The 23,945-nt window shown below is 40.1% G+C and overlaps 1 protein-coding gene across 2 annotated transcripts in view; it reads left to right on the top strand.

The window, feature by feature from the left end:
* LOC137412432 (junctional adhesion molecule C) overlaps nucleotides 1-22,524 on the top strand; it is a 70,617-nt gene extending 48,093 nt beyond the window's left edge. For both annotated transcript variants that reach the window (XM_078782557.1, XM_078782562.1), the window contains exons 4-11: nucleotides 8,598-8,741; nucleotides 11,879-11,961; nucleotides 12,223-12,342; nucleotides 12,450-12,549; nucleotides 12,634-12,741; nucleotides 12,915-12,933; nucleotides 20,258-20,321; nucleotides 22,069-22,524. In XM_078782557.1, coding sequence (XP_078638683.1) covers nucleotides 8,598-8,741; nucleotides 11,879-11,961; nucleotides 12,223-12,342; nucleotides 12,450-12,549; nucleotides 12,634-12,741; nucleotides 12,915-12,933; nucleotides 20,258-20,321; nucleotides 22,069-22,104 — 674 coding nt within the window. In that variant the 3' untranslated portion in view covers nucleotides 22,105-22,524. The remainder of the gene's footprint in view (nucleotides 1-8,597; nucleotides 8,742-11,878; nucleotides 11,962-12,222; nucleotides 12,343-12,449; nucleotides 12,550-12,633; nucleotides 12,742-12,914; nucleotides 12,934-20,257; nucleotides 20,322-22,068) is intronic.
* The last annotated feature ends 1,421 nt before the right edge of the window (nucleotides 22,525-23,945 follow it).

The raw sequence follows: 23,945 nt of genomic DNA, 5'->3' as shown, positions 1-23,945 counted from the left end.
GCCCGGCAATACCGCAATGCAGCTCATTGAGGCTGCATTGGGAGGGAGAGGTGTATATAAATATATATTTATATTTTGGGAGATATTGGGAGGGAGAGGTGTACACTAATTGATTGATTAATTGTATAATTAAAATCAATAAAAGATTGTCACAAAATATTTTCATAATCAATTGGCTAATCGCATAACTAAAACACTAGTGCTTCATCCGAAGATGTATCTTTTAGAAATTTAATTAAATAAGTCATTTATAAAAAATTAAATAATTAATTGATTACTCAATAAATAATTAATCGATTAATCAATAAATAATTAATAGATTAAATGATTAATCAATAAATCAAAAATATCCTTGATAGCTACATCACTTGGTCACTCATGTCCAAATATTAGCTTCCCAGCTCAAAAGGTGCCTGAGATATTGGCCAAATGAGAAAGAAAATAAATAAATGATTAATAATGAAAATAAATAAATAATAATCATAAAAAAATTAAATTATTAATCAATTTGGTCAGAGAACACATAAACTACCACTATTTCATCAGAATCTGTAACTTAAAAAAAAAAAATTTGGGTCATTAATCTAATAATTAAATAATTAATCGATTAATTGATTAATTAATAAATCAAAAATATCCTTTGCAGCCAAATCACCTGGTCATTGGCATGTCCAAATATCAGCTTCCTAACTCAAAAGGTGCCTGAGTTAATGGTCAGAAGAGAAAGGAAATTTGATTAATTAAATAAGTACTTAATTAATCGCTAATAATTAAATAACTCCTCAATTTATTGATTATTCAAAAAATACCGTTTTTGAGAAAGGACTTGCTCACTCCTGTGCCGAAATTTCAGCTTCCTAGCTCAAAGGATGGCTGAGATATCATCCAGACAAACAAACAAGAAAGCAAGAAAACAACCAGAGTGAAAACTGAGTACTCTTTCAGCGTGCGTCACTGCCAAGCCCCCTTCGGTGCCCAGCAATGACGATTGGCAATGCCTGGAGATGGCATAGGAAAGGAGCGGTGTACAACAAGTACACATACATTCAAAGTACACCGCCCCCATGCCAAATAATTAAATATCCTACAGCGCGGCATTGCCGGGGCGCCTTTGGCGCCCGGCAATACCGCAGTGCACCTCATAGAGGCTGCATTGGGAGGGAGAGGTGTACGCTAATTGATTGATTAATTGTAGAATTAAAATCAATAAAAGATCACAAATTATTTTCTTAATCGATTGGCTAATAGCATAACTACACCACTCGTGCTTCATCCGAAGATGTATCTTTTAGAAATTTAATTAAAGAAGTCATTAATAAAAAATTAAATAATTAATTGATTCACCAATAAATAATTAATCGATTAAATGATTAATCAATAAATCAAAAATATCCTTGATAGCCACATCACCTGGTCACTGTCATGTCCAAATATTAGCTTCCCAGCTCAAAAGGTGCCTGAGATATTGGCCAAATGAGAAAGAAAATAAATAAATGATTAATAATGAAAATAAATAAATAATAATCATTAAAAAATTGCATTATCAATCAATTCGGTCACAGAACACATAAACTACCACCATTTCATCAGAATCTGTAACGGGGAAAAAAAAAAAATTGTCATTAATCAAATAATTAAATAATTAATCGATTAATTGATTAATTAATAATTGATTAATCAATAAATCAAAAATATCCTTGATAGCCACATCACTTGGTCACTCATGTCCAAATATTAGCTTCTGAGCTCAAAAGGTGCCTGAGATATTGGCCAAATGAGAAAAGATAAATAAATGATTAATAATGAAAATAAATAAATAATAATCATAAAAAAATGAAATTATTAATCGATTCGGTCAGAGAATAAATAAACCACCACCATTTCATCAGAATCTAACTTAAAAAAAAAAAAAATTGTCATTAATCGAATAATTAAATAATTAATCGATTAATTGATTGATTAATTAATAAATCAAAAATAGCCTTTGCAGCCAAATCACCTGGTCATTGGCATGTCCCAATATCAGCTTCCTAACTCAAAAGGTGCCTGAGTTAATGGTCAGAAGAGAAAGGAAATTTAATTAATTCAACAAGTACTTAATTAATCGCTAATAATTAAATAACTCCTCAATTAACTGATTAATCAAAAAACAAAAAATACCGTTTTTGACAAAGGACTTGCTCACTACTGTGCCGAAATTTCAGCTTCCAAGCTCAAAGGATGGCTGAGATATCATCCGGACAAACAAACAAGAAAACAAGAAAGCAAGAAAGAAACAACCAGAGTGAAAACGGAGTACTCCCTTTCAGCGTGCGTCACTGCCGAGCCCCCATTGGGTGCCCAGCAATGACGATTTGCAATGCCTGGAGATGGCATAGGAAAGGTGCGGTGTACAACAAGATAGGGATGATGTTGGTTTAGAGAGTAGCTAACAGTATTGCCATCACATAACAATCCCAACATCAGTGCCTCATTTAAACTTCATCAGTTATTGCTTCAAGCTTCTACAAACACTCCACTGGTTACAACAGTACTTGATTACTCTTGTAGTGTAGCCACATAATGAGACTACACATTATCAGTCCGAGTATCGTGTTATAATATCGGTACATGATCACCAACTTCTTGTAAACTGCATGAACATCTCTAATAGCATTCTATAATTATCTCTATTTGTGATTGATTACTCAAAGTTGATAAAAAAGAAAGTAGGAAAGAACTGAAGCTGCAAGAAGCCCCTGAAATTATATAGGAGCTTCTTGTACTTGTGCAGAAATGAAATATCCCAGCTTCTAATACATTTTGCTCGGTCTAGCCCTAGACAATAGTCTGGAGGCAGTGCTGTAGGGATTGTTATGTGATGGCAATACTGTGAGCTACTCTCTAAACCAACATCATCCCTATCTTGTTAAGGACCTTTTTTTAGACTGTAGTTTGTCATTCCTACATTGCCGTGCGTGCGTGCGTGCGCGCGTGACTACTACATGGTGAGAAGTATGCGGACACCCTTCTAATTGGTGGATTCGGCTGTTTTAGCCACACCCATTGCTGACGGATATATATAAATCAAGCACACAGCCATACAATCTCCATAGACAAACATTGGCAGTAGAATTAGACAAGACGGATTTCTGAGAAATGTGAATGTTCAGTGCATTTTGGGGTAAAAGTTGGGAATCTCACTTTTTAACATAATTAGGGTATGCTGAATTCGATTAACCCAGTTCCCAAGCCAGATTTTGAGTTTTGACCTAATTAGCATAAACAAAATGGCCACCAAATTGCCATTTTTGGACAATTTATTTGAACAAGCATTTGTATATCATGTATATACATGTAGCTCTTTTACTTTAACTTTTACCCCAAAATGCACCTAGAAGCTTATACATGGCCTCTTTTTCATAAATCCGTCTCGTCTATATTATGGCTGGCGACATTGAATGACATTCAAACTGATATTGAAATTGCACTCTATAAAATGGGAAATGGTTTTAATAAGACAATGTTCCATACAACCATTTATTCTAAAATTAAGTAGACATGGCAATGAAGCACAAACATTCAGGAATGTCACATGTTGTTTTGCCAAACTACATCAAATTCATACATGGGTCTGATCATCACTCTGTTGCTGACAGGCACACATTGATGTGCACCTCAACTCTGAATAGCGACATTTGCAGCGGCGAGTCTTGCATTGCTTCTGGCATGCACAACAAATCATCTCGAGGCAACTTTCTGGGATTGGACTCGGTGACATCAGAATAGGCTCTAGTCCTGAATCGCCACGTTTCCATCCCATTTCCACAGATGCAGGAAGGTCAGGTATGGCACAATGAGCATTTCTCCAAACCATGGCTCGATAGTTTACTCGCATCAAATGGAAATGAAGAGCGTCACTTGTCGGTGACATTGCTTTTGGTTTACCAGTCTTGGAGAACAACATATGTCGTGCTGAATCAACAGAGGTTGTTCTGTGCACATTATATATTCTGCAGACGAATGCTTCTGCAGATTTGATTGTCTTCTCTGTGAGTTCACCAATGGCCAAGTTCTTCAGCAGTTTATGGTGCTCTTTGAAGACTTTCCATGATGTTCGTTTGGTGTGATTTGCAAAATAGGAGGTGGTGTCACACCCAGTTAATGCGTGAAATGGTAGCAGTGCTGTGGACAAACTTCTCGGTAGATTGTTTAAAACTGTGGGTTGCACTGGAACGAAGATTAGATAGATTACCAGATAGATAAGATTAGATTACCACAAAGAGCTGCATGTATATACATGATTTATAAATGCTTGTCCCAAGAATGTGTCCCAAAAAATTTGGCAATTTTGCGGCCATTTTGTTTATGCTAATTAGAAGGTCAAAAACTCAAAATTTGGCTTGGGAACCGGGTTAATCAAATTCAGCATATCCTAATTATGTTAACAAGTGAGGTTCCCAACTTTTACCCAAAAATGAACCTAGAAAGCTTATACATGGCCTTTTCCCATAAATCCGGCTTGTCTAAATGGGCCATATTGAAGAGCTCAGTGACTTTCAACGTGGCACCGGCATCGGATGCCACCTTTCCAACAAGTCAGTTCGTCAAATTTCTGCCCTGCTTGAGCTGCCCCCGTCAACTGCAAGTGCTGTTTTATGAAGTGGAAATGTCCAAGAGCAACAGCTCAGGCGCAAAGTGGTAGGCCACACAAGCAGAACAGGACAGCCGAGTGCTGAAGCGCGTAGCGCGTAAAAATCGTCGGTCCTCGGTTGCAACACTCACGATCAAGTTCCAAAGCAATGTCAGCACAACAATTGTTTGTCGGGAGCTTCATAAATGGGTTTCCATGGCAGAGCAGCTGCACACATGCCTAAGATCACCATGCGCAATGCCAAGCATCGGCTGGAGTGGTGTAACGCTTGCTGCCATTTGATTGGAGCAGTGGAAATGCGTTCTCTGGAGTGATGAATCGCGCTTCACCATCTGGCAGTCCGACGGACGAATCTGGGCTTGGCGGATGCCTAGAGAATGCTACCTGCCCCAATGCATAGTGCCAACTCTAAAGTTTGGTGGAGGAGGAATAATGGTATGGGGCTGTTTTTCATGGTTTGGGCTAGGCCCCTTAGTTCCAGTGAAGAGAAATCTTAATACTACAGCATACAATGACATTCAAGACGATTGTGTGCTTCTAACTTTGTGGCAACAGTTTGGGGAAGGCCCTTTCCTGTTTCAGCATGACAATGCCCCCGTGCACAAAGCGAAGTCCACACAGAAATGGTTTGTTGAGGTCGGTGTGGAAGAACTTGACTGGCCTGCACAGAGCCCTGACCTCAACCCCATTGAACACCTTTGGGATGAATTGGAATGCTGACTGTGAGCCAGGCCTAATCGCCCAACATCAGTGCCTGACCTCACTCATGCTCTTATGGCTGAATGGAAGCAAATCTCCGCAGCAATGTTCGAACATGTAGTGGAAAGCCTTCCCAGAAGAGTGGAGGCTGTTATATCAGCAAAGGGGGACCAACTCGATATTGATGCCCATTATTTTGGAATTGTTTGATGAGTACATATGGGTGTGATGTTTGGATGTCCACATACTTTTGGCCGTGTGTGTGTGTGTGTGTGTGTGTGTGTGTGTGTGTGTGTGTGTGTGTGTGTGTGTGTGTGTGTGTGTGTGTGTGTGTGTGTGTGTGTGTGTGTGTGTGTGTGTGTGTGTGTGTGTGTGTGTGTGTGTGTGTGTGTGTGTGTGTGTGTGTGTGTGTGTGTGTGTGTGTGTATAAATAAATAATATATATATATATATATAATCTTACTATAATTCACCAAATGTCCGTCTGTCCCTTCAAAGATACCGCAAAAATGGCTCAACCGATCGCAACGATATTTTGGGTGGGTATTCCTGGGACCCCTGGGAGTTAAATCGGCTATATTGTTTTTCCAAACACTGGAATAATATTTACTGATATGAACAGTGATGTGGCTTTGATTGAAATTCTACAAATACTGTTTAGATTTTGATGACTATTATGAACCTGCCGTGAATGCGGACGTGGACAGATGACAGCAATGCGCGGGTTTGATAATATCCAAATACAACCATCATTCAATCGTAATGTTAAATCGTTAAACGTTAATCGTTTTGTTAAAGTATCAATTGATGATTGGAATTGAGTGAATACAATTACGATTTTGAATTCGTAATTGCATTCACCCAACCGTATGGAACTTCACATCAGGATTTAAATATTTGTCACGAATGTTGTTAAAAGTTAATTTTTTTAATATTAATGTTATTTCATTTGTGATTGGAGTTATGCTGTTTGGAATGAAAAAGAGATATTGAGTTCAAGTGAATGACAATGCCGTGATGGTTTCCACTTTCTAAACGTGAATTCGCGGATCGCCATATGCAGATTCGCCATTGACTGGGTATGGAACAAACGTATCCGTTTGTTTGCCAACGGGTACGTTTTTCATGGAAGTCCTTCACGCACTTACTGTCCATGTCTGACGTGCGACTGAAGGTGCTACAGGAATGTGTAATTTATTGGTTTCATGCTTTAGCATTCGCCGTTTCTGCATTGTCTGTTTGCTTCTGGCCTCCCACCTGTGTGTAGCACGGGTCCCTCACTAGTTGCTATAATTCAACAGGCCCTGTGAAGGGTGGATGGATTTTTTTTTCTTCTTCATGAAAATGGTATTTGTGGATACGAGTACACCCGCAGACTCCGTGAGGGGCAGGAAGGGTCATTCCTCTTTGGGGTATATAGATTACAGTCGATCTATGGGCGGGGCCTCAAGAACATTGGGTGTGTTCATTTACCAACTTTCTTGTGAAGAGATCGCCAAGTGGTTTAAGCATTTGAGCAAGCCCTCTATTCAAAACTGTTAAGGAATGGCTGGCTTGGCAAGTGCTAGCTAGCTGCTTGGTAAAGGAGCACAACCTGAGCTTCCTTTCAGTTTCGTATGAAACAGCAAGAGCGAGTTTCAAAAGTTCGTGACGAAAAATGCCACGGTGGCGGCAGAAAGGGCCATGTTATTAACCCAACTTTTGTTGGTTATATAGAGTACAGTAGATCTTCGCTCAGTTCTGTGAGTAAACCTTACTTCATGGATGTCGGGATTCCTCCAAATTTCTTCATTTAGTGTTATAAAGGGCATTAGCGATTGTTTAAAAAGCTAAGCATACGTGTTGTGTATAATATTTTTACTTCCTGTAGAAGCCATTGCTCCCACAGAAATGCCATTTTAACCATAAGCTATTTATACACGTTATCACTGCAGGAAAAACGCCTTGGGAAAGTGGGACATTATTAGTGTTTTGTAATAACATTAACAATATGTGATTATCAATTTTCTTATTAAAAGCGTATTTGGAAAAACGCCACGATAAATCTTCTTTGGGGTAAACCTTCTTTGGCAATACGCCACGATAAAGCTAATTTAACATTCATATACACCTCAACGTGCGACCCCATTCATGGCAATCACGGGCAAACTCGCTTGGGGGGTTGGGGGGGGGGGCAAATGAATGTAACCCTTCGTCATCCTGTCAAGTTTGGTTGAGATTGGATAAGTAACGACAGGATGTATTGGCGTCAAAAATTGATCAGACAGACACAAATGGCGTATTTTAGTATGATAATTAAAACATTTGCCTTCAATCAAGAGCCAGATTCAACTCAAACCAGAGCTAAGAGAGGAAAAAAGGGACAGCTATAAAAAAAAAACCGTGAAGAACACGAGAGCATTGAAGCATGAGCATTAACAATATAACATAACAGGGGAAAACAAATGCCATTCAGCAGCAGTATGCACCAACTGGTCTTGCACGTTTATTTTTATTATTCTGAAGCTCAGAATTAACTTGTGAAATATCATCAACAAAACAATCGTCTAAAATTACTTTTTTCACTGCAATTTGCAGATCTTGGTGGATTAGGGAAGTGTTTAACAAGATTATGTGTTACAGGTCTTGTGGGGATTGTATTAGTTTTGATTTTTCATGTCTCTATTTGGTCATTTGAAGTTTTTTTTGGTGTACGGAATCGAGGCTCGTGTAGGGGCAAACACTTTGAACATGAAAACTTGCACAGACACAAAACAGGCAATGAATGGAGCGAGAGACAAGAGGGGGAGAGAGGGAAGCATACAAGCACAACAACAGGAGAGAACAGGGGCGTCGGTAGATCTGTGGAAAGGGGAGTAGGGAGGGGTACATGGTATAAAGCAAACGAACACTTCTAGGAATTTCAGGAAAGATGTTGGGCATTGAAAGAGGTGGATTTGGGGTGTTTTAACTGGGGTAGAAAAGAAAGGTTTTGGATGGGGGAAGATAAGAGATGGTGTTGAACAGCTGTTTTAAAGACCTGGAGGGAGGAGTGGGATTGAAGAGTGTGGGAGTTTGTTCCAGAGGTGGGAGAAAAGAGGAGTGAAGGTGAGAAGTGTCTTGATTTCATAAATAACTTGTTCATAAAGTTCCTTATTCATAAAGAACATAAAATCCAAAATTGGAACCAGTTCCCAACATTGTTAATTTTGTTTTCTGCTGCTTGTTAACAAGAGAATTTTGTTGTTGCCTTCTTTGCATCAAACACTGCCTCCTCGCATCACAGGTGATCTGGAAGGCCGTGCTGAAGTGCATCTTGGAGGAAACCTTGATATACAGAAGACTGTCCGTACTGATAGTGCAGAATATCGCTGTGAGGGGATTGAAGGAACGCAAGTCGGGGAGGCAGTAGTGAATCTGGTTGTTCGTGGTGAGTATTTGAATATTTTTCTTTTTTTAAAGCATGAGATAAGTTGTTGGATTTGAGTATGGGTATCTGCAGAGATGTATGTAACACTGCCTACATCTTGTTTCTTTTTTCTTCATATTCTTGTCTGTTTTGTCAGTCTCGGTCAAGCAATATTCTTCTATTGATCAGTTAATCCGATCTGAGGCAAATTATAGTACATCCTGCTTCACTTTGATTGCAGGTGCAGTTTAATCCTGATTTATAAATATGCAGCATAAAAAAATTTGGTACAACACCGAGTAATCTCAGGGTCATGTCATAGCATAACGACCAATTTGAAGTTCGGTATAAATAAGAGCAAAAGCATTGGGGTGGGAGGGAAAGCCACCGAATCAATCAAACCAACAATGAGAAATAAGTGCCATCATGACAGCAGCAAGGACAACTTCATCACTTAAAAGGATTTTTTTTTTTTTCCCCCTTCAATTGTGCAGCCAAATGTGAGCTTGTCAGTTGCTTGAGATTCAGTTCACATACTTAAATAAAGATGTTTTGTTCGAAATTCATTTGGACAAGTCGAGCAATCCAATGTCTGATATTGTATTGCATTGTTTTGTATTGGGCATGACTGCTGATGTTTAGTAATGTACGAGTAAGGTAACCTCTAAATGATAGTCCGGCTCCCCGTCCCTGTCTGGCTCCCTGTCCCTGGCATATGCAGTTTACTTGTCTCTTTGGCTGTCTTTCATTTGAGTTGCCATACCATGCCATACACTACATTATAACTACTTCTACACTACCCCCCCTGGCTACCTGCCATGTCTCATCCCACTTTACCGGGGTGGGAGAGATTAGGCAAATTCCCCGAGACTCAAAAACCTAGCCCCACCCCTAGTCCAAATACAGCCCAGGGACCAATTTGTCTCCCCCCGGTGCAGGCGCGATTCGGAGTGCCGGCCCGATCCAACCCTTGCGAGGTGATGTCTATGCCACCATCGCAATGCTCCTGGTTGTTGTGCTAATTAATATCCTATGTGGTCCTCACTCTTGGTGACCTCATGTTCACCATCAAGCACCACCGAGTCCACCAATCTGCTCCTGCTTTTACTTCAGATAAAAAGTTATTTTGAACTTTAAAATATTTAAACGCTCTTCCACAGAAAAAAATTGAATTTTCCCTGACCGTGGTTAGAGGGCCAAATCCCACTCTCCTGAACACCAACTGTCGTATTTACGGCTCCTCACCATGACTAGTCGGGTGTGAAGCCGCAAACCTCGAGGTCTATTGCTGGCTTAAAGCCAAATCTAGTTGCTAACGCATCCGAGCGGAGAATGCATGCGTTGGTGTGCCGAAAAGCTGTAAACCCTGTCTGTCATAAATCAGGTTGACTATTTTAGACATACCCTAGGGGAAAAACAGTTTGCATGCATGAGCAGTGGCAGCTAGACACATACATGGGCCTTGAAAATAATAAATACAAGTAGAGACCTACATTCAAAGTACACCTCCCTCACGCCAAATAAATAAATAACATATCATCTAGCTCGCAACCTTGCTGGGGTGCCTTAGGCGCCCAGCGATACCGTTGTGCAGCACATGGAGACGGAATTGGAAGTGAGAGGTATGCAATAATTGACTGATTAATTGCATAATTGAAATATATTAATATTCGTTAAATAATTAATTTAATAATTGTCTAATATAACTAAACCACCAGTGTTTCATCCGAATCTAACTTTTTGAAAATTAATGAATGAATTAATATAAATTTTAAAATAATTAATCGATTGATTGATCAATAAACAAGCGATTAAGTGATCAATAAATCAAAAATATACTTTATAGCCAAATCACTTGGTCACTGTTGTGTCCAAATATCAGCTTCCTAGCTGAAAAGGTGCCAGAGATATTACAAAGATGAGAAGGGAAATAAATAAGTACTTAATAAATCGACAATTAAGTAATTAATCAATTAATTGATTAATCAAAAAATAAAAAACTGTTTTTGCCAAAGCACATGCTGAATAATGTGCCCAAATTTGAGCTTCGTAGTTTAAATCAGAGTTTTTCGAAACCCTCAAACTCAGTCCACTGGGTCTCGACAATCACCGGTTCGGAGATTTCAGTAAGGACACCGTGCCGTTCAGATTTAATCTGGTGTCTTGAAGTGGGACCAGTCTGGTGACAGCGCTCTCAGACTGTTCCAAATAACAATGAGTATAGTTGAATCTAGTTTGCCAAGTTGCCAGGTATGGCCATCCTCTAGGGGTGCACAAGCACACAGGACGACTTGTCCTTTCTGCACAGGTCCTTATTACAGGGCTGAAAAACGCTATAAACGATGCAAACACAAATTGGGGTCTATTCCTTAATTCTGGCTGACCATCCCCTAACCCCTCTTCCCTCGTGAATGTTATGGAACTGACAGCAACATGTTGTGATATACATACTGTGACCCTCAGTGGTCCACCAAGCAGTCTACCAATCCTTCACAGGTAATGGTTCAAAACGCCATAAGCAGAGAAACTAGCACAGCTGCAGCTTTGTTTTGCCATTATTAGAACTAATCAGTACAGAATAATTGTCAAAATCGTCTGCTTGGACTGAACTTCTTTTCGGAATAATAGATGGTAAGACACCCTAGTAGTCTAGTAAGGACAGTACAAATTGTGTCCCATTACAGCCATTGCTGCACAATTTGACGAACAAGCTTCGATTGCCATACTACAGGATCGTTAGGAGGACATAGTTTTGTGGTTGGGAACAAAGCTGCAGTGGGACATAATTTCTTATTATACACATACACCTTATTTGTGACTGACATCTCTTTGCTTATTATTATTTTTTTGATTACATTTTACTGCTTTGATCCATATACTCGATGTAATTCACAATATCTCAACTAGTCCGTCATTAAATAATACTGCATCATTCATATATCCAAACAGTACCTTAAATACAGAAACTGCAGGGATTGTTTGAAAGAATGTATTTTGACCTTATGTCCAAGAAGCAGGTGGTTATTTTCTGACCATGCATTTTGACCTTTGTATATTATATTTGGCCAAGCTTTACAATGTACTTTGGTCTTTAGGTTAAAATTATTGTAATAATTCTTGGATTTCTGCCTTGTAATTTTGTTTGTTCCATTTCCCAGTGGCTCCTGTTAAAGTCGAAATCTCTGTCCCATCCTCTGCTCAAATTGGTGGCTCTGTTACATTCACTTGCTCAGCGCCTCAGGTAAGGCTTAAATATAGAGACTTCACTTGCGGTCACACAATACCTTTCTCTATATGATGTCAAATTAATATGGCTGGAGAGCTACGGGAAGGCAAGAGTTGGTACAAAAGAGGCTTTGATCTGTACTGTAAATGCTTGCAGAATTTAATGAATAAAATTATTTTTTTTTAACCCCCAAAAAACTGGATTACAGAAAGGTATTTTTGGAGGAAAACAGATGTGAAATGACTTCTAATATTGACGAATGTACCTCACCCTAAGGCGTACCCTTCACCAACTTACACGTGGCATAGGAACGGTGTTCCATTCCCGACTGTACCTGGGAACAACCCTAGTTTCAAGAATGTTTCCTACACGATGGACAGTGCTGCTGGAACATTGGTATTTGATGTTTCTTTGATGAAGATGTTTTGATTTCTACTGAGGATTTTTGCTCTCATTCCTTGATTCTTAAGCTTACAATATCATCTTTTCCTATTTTGGCTTAGACGTTGAAGGAAATCAGATCCACAGACTCGGCCGACTACATGTGCGAGGCCAAGAACGGGGCTGGCTCTGCAAAATCATCGTCTGTTCACATGGAGGCCTGTATGATGCTGCTCCCATAGTCCATTTCACTTGGAATACTCTGTTTTGCCAGTATTTATAACTTTACTCTCTCCTATCCACCAGATAAAGTGAATTCTGGTGCAATAGCTGCTGCTGTGATCATTGTTCTTCTCATCCTTGTACTACTTGCCCTTGGGCTCTTCTACGCTTATAAAAAAGGCTACCTCAAGGGCATGTTGTCTTTTTTATCGTCTGTTTTCACCACAACCATTGCATTTCAATTTGGAGAATTTTTTTGCTGCAACTTTTAAAATTGTGGTTGTAAGATCATATCGATGGTCTACTTATTCTTTGTCCATCTATCTTTCCCCATGGTTTTTCCCTCCACAACAAACCCTCTGCAGACAAGCTTCCAAAAATATCGTAAGTTATTTATTTTAATTTTTTTGATCCATCAAATATAGTGGGATTATTTATTTGTCATTCATAGAATTTCTATACCAGCATAAGAAATGTAAATGTGTGGCATGGGCTCCTTTCCAAATACCAGGAATCATTTTTTTATTTTGTTGATCTTGGAATTTTCATTTTGTTGATCTTGCAGGTATGTTTGTTCTCATGTGTTTTTGTTTGTTTATGCTTTTGTTTTATATGTTAGCTCTTACACGAGCCTCGACTTTGTATACAAAAAAATAAATAAGTTTTATCTCTAGTCACTCCCTAACCTGGAAGAATGCAGAAAATCACTGTTTTGCATTCATGGGAAACACTGAAAACTACAAATTACTTTAGTTGGTTTTTTTCCCCATTAATGACCACAAGGATCCTTACTTTGGTGGATGGTCGCAATCCCAGAATTCCATAAAACAAACAATTTGAAGAACAGTGCTTTACCTTACTTCATTCATATTTTAAATGAAAAGTGGATTCAACATTATCAGAATTGTGCCAGCTGAAGTAGCTTGATACGAAAAACCAAATACTACATTTGAGTCATCAGAAGGAACCCGAATAAGCAAAGAGCAAAGATGGCGTTATCAGGAGGAACCTGGATAAGATTCTGGTTTCGGCCGCTACTCCTCTACCCTCAAACCCATCCAGGCACAGCCAAGTGAACCTTCCAGAAAATTCACTTCTCCTTCGATAGATAGATGGAGATGAAGAAAGAGAAAAAGTAAGAACAAGCAAGAATTATAATGAATAAGGAGAAATGTGAAAAGGTATCAAGAAATGTGAAGGAAACAGATTCCTAACTCCAAGCCCCAACTCTAAGCCCCAACTCCAATAATTGTATATTTGTTTAATTGTGTTCATGATTTTAGGTAATTACAGGTAATATATATTGTTACGGATTCAGGGGTAGGCTCTCCCCTTATCAAGGTGGGGGGGGGCGGGGGGGGGTTAATCCCCTTGTCCTTTTAAGCTGGCCGTCCCGAGTCCTGGAATCTACAACGCTCTTCCCGGTCGGTCTTGGGTAGGGTGATTGATCAATTTGGGTCCCAAATACCTAATTACCAACACCGACCGTGAGCAGGGAAATAACTCACGCTCGAACCACGTATATTGATGAAATATTGCCGAGCGGTTAGCAATCCGCGATGCGAGCCATTAACCAAGAGACTAAACCTGATTCTAGCGGTTCCAAAATCATGCCACAGGTACTCGATGGAAAGAAAGGACGGAGGCGATGGGATTGGGGAAAAACCAAGAAATAACAAGGTGAATTTATTTCCAAGCCAAAAAGAAGAGGAAAGGAAAGAATGTACAGGAAGAAGAAGAAGGACACAGGGCAGGCTTAACTACACAGTCTTAACTTGACACCCCAGGACATACATACACACTCACACGGGATTGTAGTGGGTAGGGTGGAAGGTCCAGGTAGATGATCCAGGCTCCAATCGACCCCCGTCCAGGCCCCGGTTCCGCAGGCGAAACCCGGCAGGCCGCTCTGCGTATTGTTGGCGCGCGACCGGACCTTACATATGGCGCGGGGGAAGTCCTTCGCAAATGTGCGCTCTTGGATCGGTCCTTTCAATAAGCGCCTATACCCACAAGTTCGTTATCAGCCCTCTCTCCCAACGAGTCCATTGTGCGCAGTTCTTTCGAAAGGAGTCCGTTTGCAAAGTGCGTATATCCTCCAGTCCTTCAATAACGACGGTCCCCTGCGCAGTCTGTTACAATCGAGCTCCCTCATGCAGTCCGTTACAATCGAGCTCCCTCACGCAGTCCGTTACAATCGAGCTCCCTCGTGCAGTCCGTTACAATCGAGCTCCCTCACGCAGTTCGTGAAAGGGCTTGGCGCTCGCGCTTATATAACGCGCTTTCAGATCAATCCGCGCGCTTGGAAACCATGCCTGCCAGCGAGCTCACCTCAGCCCTGGTTGGCTGGTAAGGGCTTACCGGCTCCGCCTTTGGCGGCTCGTTGACAAGCCACACCTTGTTCTTGGGGTTCCGCCCCCTTCTTCCTCGAGCCGACCGCATGGTTAATGGCGGCGCTTGGGCGGAAGCTCAGCGAACGCTGCTAACAAAAGGTATGTAATAGAATTGGGAGAGAGAGATCGCAAAATGGACGAAAGGGCCTACTCCTTATTTGATTGATGCAACGCAGATTCAAATATTGGGAACACGGCCTTAACTAAAACACATAATAATGAAATAACTGGGATTTCTAAGGTGACCTACGTGTTGCTGTGGCCTAACTATGGGTGCTACCTTTGACCTTTTAATGATGAGAATTATTTACAAGTATTTACACAATTTTTGTAAATTTGCGACAAGTATTTGCGACAAACAGGGTTGGCGGCAGGAAGGGCATCCGGCCGTAAAACATTGCTTCAAAAAGGGGACCAAAAAAACATCAACAACCACGGTGCCCGAAAAAGGCCAACCCCCGCTTTGCGGGGAAAAAATGGCCTCTAAAGGTGGTTTTTTAATTTATTATTATTTACACAAGTGAGGGTGTACAAAACCTCATCTGATCAAGATGAATTTTCTTGAGCATCATCTAGGGATAAATTGGTGGAGAAAACAATAATGACGTCATCGGTCACGTGGTTCGGCCGTCATATTTGACAAAAAAAGCCTTAAAACCCCACTGAAAACACATCCTGGCGAGGGTCTGCAATCTATGATTGCTTTTTCTAGTTTCTACTTGTTACTGCACTTGTTCTTCACACTTTGTTTCAAAAGCCCATTTTCCCCAGTTTAACAATATCTGCTTTGATGGAGAATGTTTTCCAAAGCGTTTCAGGAAATCCATATGCACTTAAGCAATTGTTTTACCTGTCAGTGCCTTATCATAACACCGAAACAAGCAACCAACTGCTCTTCTATACTGCAACAACTTGTGTCCGCCATGCTTTCTAACTTCTTGCTGACTCCCACATCATTGAGTTAGTGTTGCCATATACCACGATGGGGGTGGGGGGTGGGGGAGGGTGGAGGAGAAGGGAGGGATGGAAGTGAATCGGTTCAAAAGTTCTTACATAATAATGACTTGCATGTGATGTGATCGTGTGATGTCATTCACATTTTAGTATATCAGACGAGTTTATGCAAGTCTTGGCTCATAGAAGATCAAGGTGATAGGCTAAAAAGGCAATGTACTGACAGTTGGACAATAGTTGGCCAAGACCGAGGAGGACGACGACAACGATGATTATTTACAGGTAGAGATGGAATGAGATATTGGTGCACTGCTTGCTTGAATTATTGGAGTAAAGAGGGCGATTTAATCCACCTCTAATAGGCAGTTCCACAAATGGAAAAAATGATTACCAAGAATGAATGTGTGTGGTAAACCTAGGTTTCAAGAGTTAAACCAGGAGGGGGGGGGTTATTGGAAGAACATGTATATTTTGAAGAAGCTGGTTGAACCTTCACTCATAGTAATAATTGAACTACCCACAATGTCTGAGAGCAGAGGGAGCTAGACTGGAGAAAGTTTTGTGCATCATGTTCCAAAAGTACATCATTCTGTTCTGCGTATTGACGATAATCAAATCTGATTGTTTTTTTTTGTTTTTAAAAATACTTCAGTCTGCTCATGAAAGCTCTGAGGAGCTAGTAAATGTTGACCAATTAATCTAACAGTCGGAAACAAGACGTTAGTATGTCTTGTGGCATTGAACGAGATGGAAGATGGTGTGTCATGAGGGCTTTTAAATATTTTTATTTATTTAATTGAGGGAGGTGATTTTGATGTCAAACTGCTAAATCAAGTACTAACTTGCTGATAAAAGATGGGAACGAAATTGAATGCAAGGAATGAGAGAGAATGTGTACTCTTACCAAACAATTTGATCATATATGAGTGCGTGTCTGGCTATTCGAAGTGAGATTTGTAAGATTTTGGATTTGCGCTTTAATATTTGAGTAGGTAAAAGAGGAAACGTTGGAGAGCCAGCTTGAAATGAGAAGGTAATTTGGGGGAGGATTTAGGAGTAATTGTGTAAAAGAAGTCGGCAAATATCACAGATTAATCAAAATACCAGTCTTAAGAAGCTGTGTGTGTGTGATAAGTGTTAATCCAGCTATTAATACCTAACAGTATTTGAGCAAGTTGGATAAACCACAAGTTATCTGTTTTTAACCCCATTCTGACCAGAATTTATCAATGCAGATTGGTGGGAATGTTTCATTATCTTTCCACCATGCCTGCTCAAGTCTTGCAATGATTGGTAGCTTCAAATACCAAAGTTTTATTTCACCAAAATCGTATTGCAGTTTCAGCTGCACTTTCATGTTTAATTGCCTCAGAGCCTCCACACGTGTATGCAATTAAATTGAAATTGCTCAAACGTGAAGGACAAGACTTGTATTTATGAAACTTGATTTTAAAAAATAATAAAATTTTTTTTTTTTAAAGCTGAAGAGCATCTGTGTAAGTGGTAGCTTTGTTCAGTGGTAAAAAAATACCATAGAGCTGTGTGGTGTGTATTTAGGAACTGCTTTACCCCTTACTACACTGGAGGTTGGGGGAAGCACAGCGATCGCCCCTCATCATTTTTCTCAATTTTTTTTCACAACTGCTGGGGATTTCGAAATCTCCTCATGACTTTTTCTCTTGGGTCTTGTGCACATTTTAATATAAACATCCGTCCAAATCGGACTTACCGTTCCAGTGGCACATAACAATTGGTAGGTGTCACATGTCCTATAAAACTGCAATTTTTGCATATGTTAATGTACAACAAACACGTGAATAAGGGTTACATGCATTAGGACACTGAAGGTGTAAATTAATTTGTGTCATTTCTTCTGAGTGTTTTAGCATGTTGTGTGACATACTGAATAATTATAGAACAATATAATTAGGCAATCATTGGACAACTTAACTGATTTTTTTTACCATCACATTTATTCCGTGATCTATGCGTGTGCGAATTTTCAAGTTCCTCGGACCATCGACGACCGAGATCAGTCGGGGAAAGAAAGCTAGAAATCACCCAGTGTGCAGTTCAGGTTAAGTTTGAAAGCCCTTTGTTGTTGATGTGGTTCTCCAAATGACAAATGTGGCCAATTTAGGTGGTCGAATTTTAAACACGATTGCATCATCACTATCGGGGGAAGTTGTAAAAGACGAGACGGACGTTTTCTGAGCATGTCCCACAAAGGTTTAACTGGCAAAACATCTTTAACAAGTTTTGAGGCAATTTTTCTGGTGTATGCCAGACACAGACTATTATTTTTCATTATGAACGTCATTGCATTGACTCGCAAAATAAATGTTTCTTAATCCCATCAAATACCATTTGTATTGGTAAATAAAATGATTATAGATCTTAAAATGAGTATTTGTATTTGAATATAGTTAGAGGACTCGTGCAGTTCTAATTTCTGATACTAATTTATACATCAATTTGAAGATGTATCAAAGTTTTATCATTGTTTTCAGTCCAACATTTTAATATTTCTAAATGGCATTCACACAAAGTTGCTCCAAAAACGACTGTCGTCCAATCATGATTGCAATTGCAAAGATCCAAATTGGAAAGGGCAATAATTTCTGGAGGGAGATGTCTTGTTAAACGTTGTTCTCGGGCTGCCATTTATTTACGTCCACTCTTGCATGGTGTGATGGAAATATGTGAAACCTTCTCAAAAAAACGTATTTCTTTTTGGAAGAGGTGTATAGTTGTGGGATGCAGCACGCAGTTGTTGGGTGGCCATGCAATGTTTGAGTGGTCAAAAGATCGCAAGTTGGTGGATATTTGGACCGAAAAGATGCAGATTTGTTACTGACATGTGGTTGGAGTTCCAGTAATTGCTCATTTAACAGCCTTCACTTGGATTTCCTTTTGATCGACATTTGCATATGAATGGTATGCTGTTTTCAGCACCCAAAGGTCAAATCGGTTTGAAAGCCAGGGCCACGAAGATGCAGTTGTACATGTCACATCCCTACACTGCGGTTGAGAGATGCCGCATTTGGAGATTTGCTTTTGTAGAAAGTTCAAAATGCTGTCCTTTTCTTTATGAAAACTATGGATTTCATCCAAACAAGGCAGCAGATGAAAAAAAAAAAAAACATTTTCACAAATGGTTTTCTGAAACTGTACCCTAATTCATTAATAAATAAATAAATATCCTGAGTGCTCCATCAACCCTTGAATGATTCCTTTTGTCAATCTGATTCCAGTGACTACAGAATACACAATACCAATATCTGATATGGGATTTGTATCTGAGGCCACATGAAAAAGTTGTGATCATCGTGTTCTGTTGCCATCCTGCTTCATGGAAATTCTAACTGACGTTTGTACATGCATGACATGCATAACAAACATTTGCGGACATTAGTTTACTTTAAAGTGAATTCCACGGACAATTACAAGTCATATTATTGGAACTTTTAAAATGTCAATGGATCGAAATTGGTCGTTTCTCAATCACAATTTCAGTAATCACCACCTTGTTCTTATCCCCCTTAGACTTTTTGCATTTTATTTTCCAGTCCAGGGCCAGCACTATCCCTTATGTTCAGTGTTTTGGTGCCAATACCAGAGTAGCAGGCTTATGGAAGTCAAGCGGCTGGGCTAGTGGCACATGTAGAACAGACCAGGTAGGCCAAGTTGATTTCCCCCACCCACTACCTGAAGATCGTTATCCTGCGTCGGAGGGGCGAGCCATCCAGAATTGTTCCCCCAAGCCAAGGAAAAGCCCCAGGCGAGCCATCCAAAAGACGTGAAAGGAGTGCTTATTTTTCTTCTCCTTCTTATTTTTCTTGTTCTTCTTGTTCTTCTTCTTCTTCTTTTTATGAAGATCATTCGACTTCATTGTATTTTCCCTTGGGGGAGCTGCAATATCCAATTCGGTTCAGGTCCAATAAGGTTTCTTAATAATCAATGTAATAGTGTTCAGGTAATTCTCCAGAGACTCACTTAGATTCCAGAATGTTGCAATGCAAATCTTTTATACTGCTGTTTTCAGCTGGAATTAAACACACACTCTGGGAAACTATTCCAGTGTCCTTGCAACCAAGGCCAACACACCCACATTTCCAGCGTTGGTACGAGTTTGTGGTAACGAATATCCAGTATACTAGTAAAACTCGAGTAATTCGCATGGTTTGAACACATCCCAAAATGAAATATATTGGCTTTCCAAGAGAATGTGGAAATTTAAATTTTAGATTTGGCAAACTTGGAAGCTGCACATGTGTGAAGACACGAGGCCAATCAGTCCAGTTGTAGCTCATCATTGGCACCAGTAAAACTCAGTTTCTTTTCATTCTCCTCTGTTTCAGAAAAAAGAAAAAGACGGCAGCTACCCCAGCCAGTACACTCTACGAACAAGCTGATGATGATGAGGTAACTATTGCCAAGAGTTTAGATAATTGTTGATATCACTAATGGTTATCATTGCATTCTTCACTTCAAGTGTGCGTCTTCCATTCATTCACGTTCGAGATGATCTTTAACATCAACTTTTAATGGGTTATTTTCAATGCAATTGAAGTCGTATTAATGGCAACCATAACGTGTGTGCGTGCGTTCGTTCGTCTCAGTTTATGAAAGAGCTGATGTACAGTATGGATGCTTTTGTAATATTTGCAAATAGCTGGCAAGGATGGGTGATAGGATGGTCTAGATTCCAGAAATATAGGACGGAAGGGCCTCAGCAATCCCTTGACGAACACCACAACAACAATCTGCTGATTGGGCTTTGAAGCACAATTCACTGGACTACCTTGTCATCTGGCATGGTGAACACTTTGACAAAAAAAAAAATCTACTTTTGACTGGGCTGAACCGAATCTATGGAGGTGTGACTGTATAGATGCTGTAAGCAGACTTGTAGGATATTGTTAATTTTGACTTTAAAGGATGAGGAGAGCGGAGCAGTGAGAGATAGCGGTCTAACAAAGATATTGTCCATGATATGTACTGGTTTCGCTTTGATTTGTCATTATTCATTGCTGATGTTGGCTTCCCAGTATTCCATGATTGAGAGGGGAAGACAAAGACCAAGTCAGATTGGGAAGGGAGTGGGGGTGGGGGAGAAGAAGTGGGGGGGGGGGGTGGGGAAAGGAGCAGCAGGTGGCAGGGATTGTGTGGAAGAATTACGTAGTGCAACACTATTACTATAACGCAAACTGGATCTGTTAAGGCTTAGGATGGAGTAGCTAGGGAGGGAGACAGAAAAGTTGTGACATCCTGTTTGAGAAATGTTTCTGTCAAACAGGAAATGCTGGAAGATGCAGAGTCGACCTGGACATAGATCTGAGGAATCTGTTTGAAACCCTCTGATCTTAAATACCCACAGAGTGAAACATGTAGGAGAAATAGACTGGAAAGGGCTGAAGGAGGGGATGGAGAGACATGGGGAAGATAGGGTGGGATCGTGATCTGGGGGGAGGAGTGGGAGAGCTGCCGCAAAGGTGTGCACGTGGACGGTTTCTCAGTCGGATGCAAGCTTTTACATCAACCTCGTTTGCACTTTTGCAGTCTGATCTAACATGCGGTCTTGAACATTGTGGCATTGTTGTCCACAAGAAAACAGTGCTATATGTTTGTTTTTTTTTTTTTGTTTTTTTTAACAATGCGCAACATTTGTTTTTGTGCTAAGGAAGGGGAAAAGCAAAATTTGGAGGTGTAGGAAGGTAGCAAGAATAGGATAGTAGGAGAATAGGGGCATGGGAGAGTGGGGTGGAGGGGTATGAAGGGAGGGAAAAGGAGGGAAGATTGGAATGTGAAAAGCACAAAAGATGTGGAGGAGATTGATATAATATTGGGATTTTGTAATTTTCTCAGCTTTTCATTATGTAATCGATAGCTAGATTTTCAGGGTAAATTCAAATTACCATGTCTCATGGGTTGCTCCTCTTTTTATATGAAAAAAAATTCATTTATGGAGTTTTCTGGTTCCTTTGCGAAATGGCTCTCGCATTTGCCAGCATGTCATAAGCCATCATCTCCTGGTTACTTGTTTTGTGATGATCTTGTAATAATATCACAGCACAGAAATGTATTTGAGCATACACGAGTTATTTTACATGAGTTATCTTCATGCTTCCTACATCTTCGACTTCCTGACTTGTACACCGTTTCCTTTCAGGGAGATTTCAGACATAAACCTTCTTTCAACGTGTGAGAAAAGCAACGGCGTCGAGAGTCGAAACCCGTCAATCTTTCCCAAATGATAAAATTGTGATCTTTTTCATTTATTTTAATCCCATTTCATTCCCATTTACCTTTTATCTCTCTGGCTTTCCAACCGCATCAGCCTCTGGTTTCATTTCTCATTGCTCACCAAATTGTAGACTCCCCCAGCTGCTCTCGCTAAGGGAGTAGAGTACAATGAAAACAAATAAGCAGGTATCCTTTGGAATTTGCACTTTGTTATTCATGGAGCATTTTGTTATCGTTTATGAATATAGGTAATGTATGTTTGTTTAATACAGGTGTGGGATTGCTTATTTTTTGTGTGATGTTGCAGTTTGTAAATAATAAAATTCCATTTGGGATTTTTTTATGATGAATGTTTTGATATAAAGTGCTGATCTTAGGTGAATTGTGTATTGTGTTTATTCCTGAAAGTGTTCAGTAGAAAATAGAGAACCACCATGTTTGAGCATGTACAAAATACTTTAAATTGTGTCGAGGGATGTTTTTCTGTATATTCGATTGAGGTGTGTGGAAAAGCTAGAACAGAACAACAACAACAACAACAACATGCATTTTAAGGCCATTTTCCCTGCTAGAGCGGGGGTTAGCCTTGCGGTCCCCATGACAATCTTCTCCATTTTGCCCTATTTTTTGCATCTCTCCTTGTTCAGCTAGAACAGAAGAACAGAAACAGAACTAGAACTGCTAGAACAGAACAGAAGTAAACAAAATGGAAAGGGGGAAACACCAACAGTAGAGTAGAAGTGAGATAAAGGGGATGGGGAGAAGGACACATTGGGGGTGAACAAGCTGAATAAAAAACCACCTTTAGAGGCCATTTTTTCCCCGCAAGCGGGGGTTGGCCTTTTTCGGGAACTGTGGTTGTTGTTGTTTTTCGGTCCCCTTTTTGAAGCAATGTTTTACGGCCGGATGCCCTTCCTGACGCCAACCCTTTTTGCCGCCTTTAACGACAAGCAGGGAATTACCAGTGAACTGGTACTCAATTAGCCGACCTCGGAAGGATGACAGGCTGAGTCAACCCCCCTGGCGTTAATTCAGCGATTGACCGGGATTCGAACCCAGGATCCTAGGATCCTAAGCCGGCACCCTAGCCGCTAGCCCAACACCAGGGACTATGTTGAATGAAAGGGAAGCTGAATGAAACAAGATAATATTATTTCCCAAGCAAGATCATTCCCAAGCACTGAAATCATTCCCAAGCAAGAAGAGGACGAGGATGAAACGGAAAACGAACAAACAGACAAATTGAGAGGTGCGGGGAGGGGGAGGGGGGAGGAAGGCACAATAACATGGAAAAAGGAGATTGCTTGGGAATAATTATCCATCCCTCTCCCACAGCACCGCTGTCTTTGTCTGCAACGTGCCTATTGGAAGGACTAAGAGGGATGCTTGGATTTGATGGAATAGGTTGCCCCATCGTTCACCTGCTTTTTAAAGAACGTTTTTGGTCTTGAAAAACATGTTTGCATCCAAAAAAGCCAATGGACTATTAACACTTGAACACTAATCAACCAAAAAAAAAATTCTGCCAAACACCATTGGTCAGGGGCATGATTGCTGTTTCTGCAGGTTTAAAATGATAACGTAGCTTTGTGGTGTATGTAGATCCTGATGTATCTGGAAGGTAAATTTACCAAGATGACACTCGGTGTCACAAAACCCAAGGTTCTTTGGTCGATTGATGTTCAACAGGTAAATAGTGTATTTTTTGGTAAACAGATAAAACTAAATATTGTTGCGGTTTTGGGAACACTGAGGTGTAATGGCAACCACCATACAGGTCCCTTAGAATAGTTATTACATAGC

The sequence above is a fragment of the Myxine glutinosa genome, chromosome 1 (assembly GCF_964187855.1).
Source record: "Myxine glutinosa chromosome 1, kmMyxGlut1.1, whole genome shotgun sequence".
NCBI classification, from domain to species: Eukaryota; Metazoa; Chordata; class Myxini; order Myxiniformes; family Myxinidae; genus Myxine; species Myxine glutinosa.
Note: the sequence above shows the minus strand (reverse complement) of the source record. Positions and strands in the feature narration are given on the sequence as shown.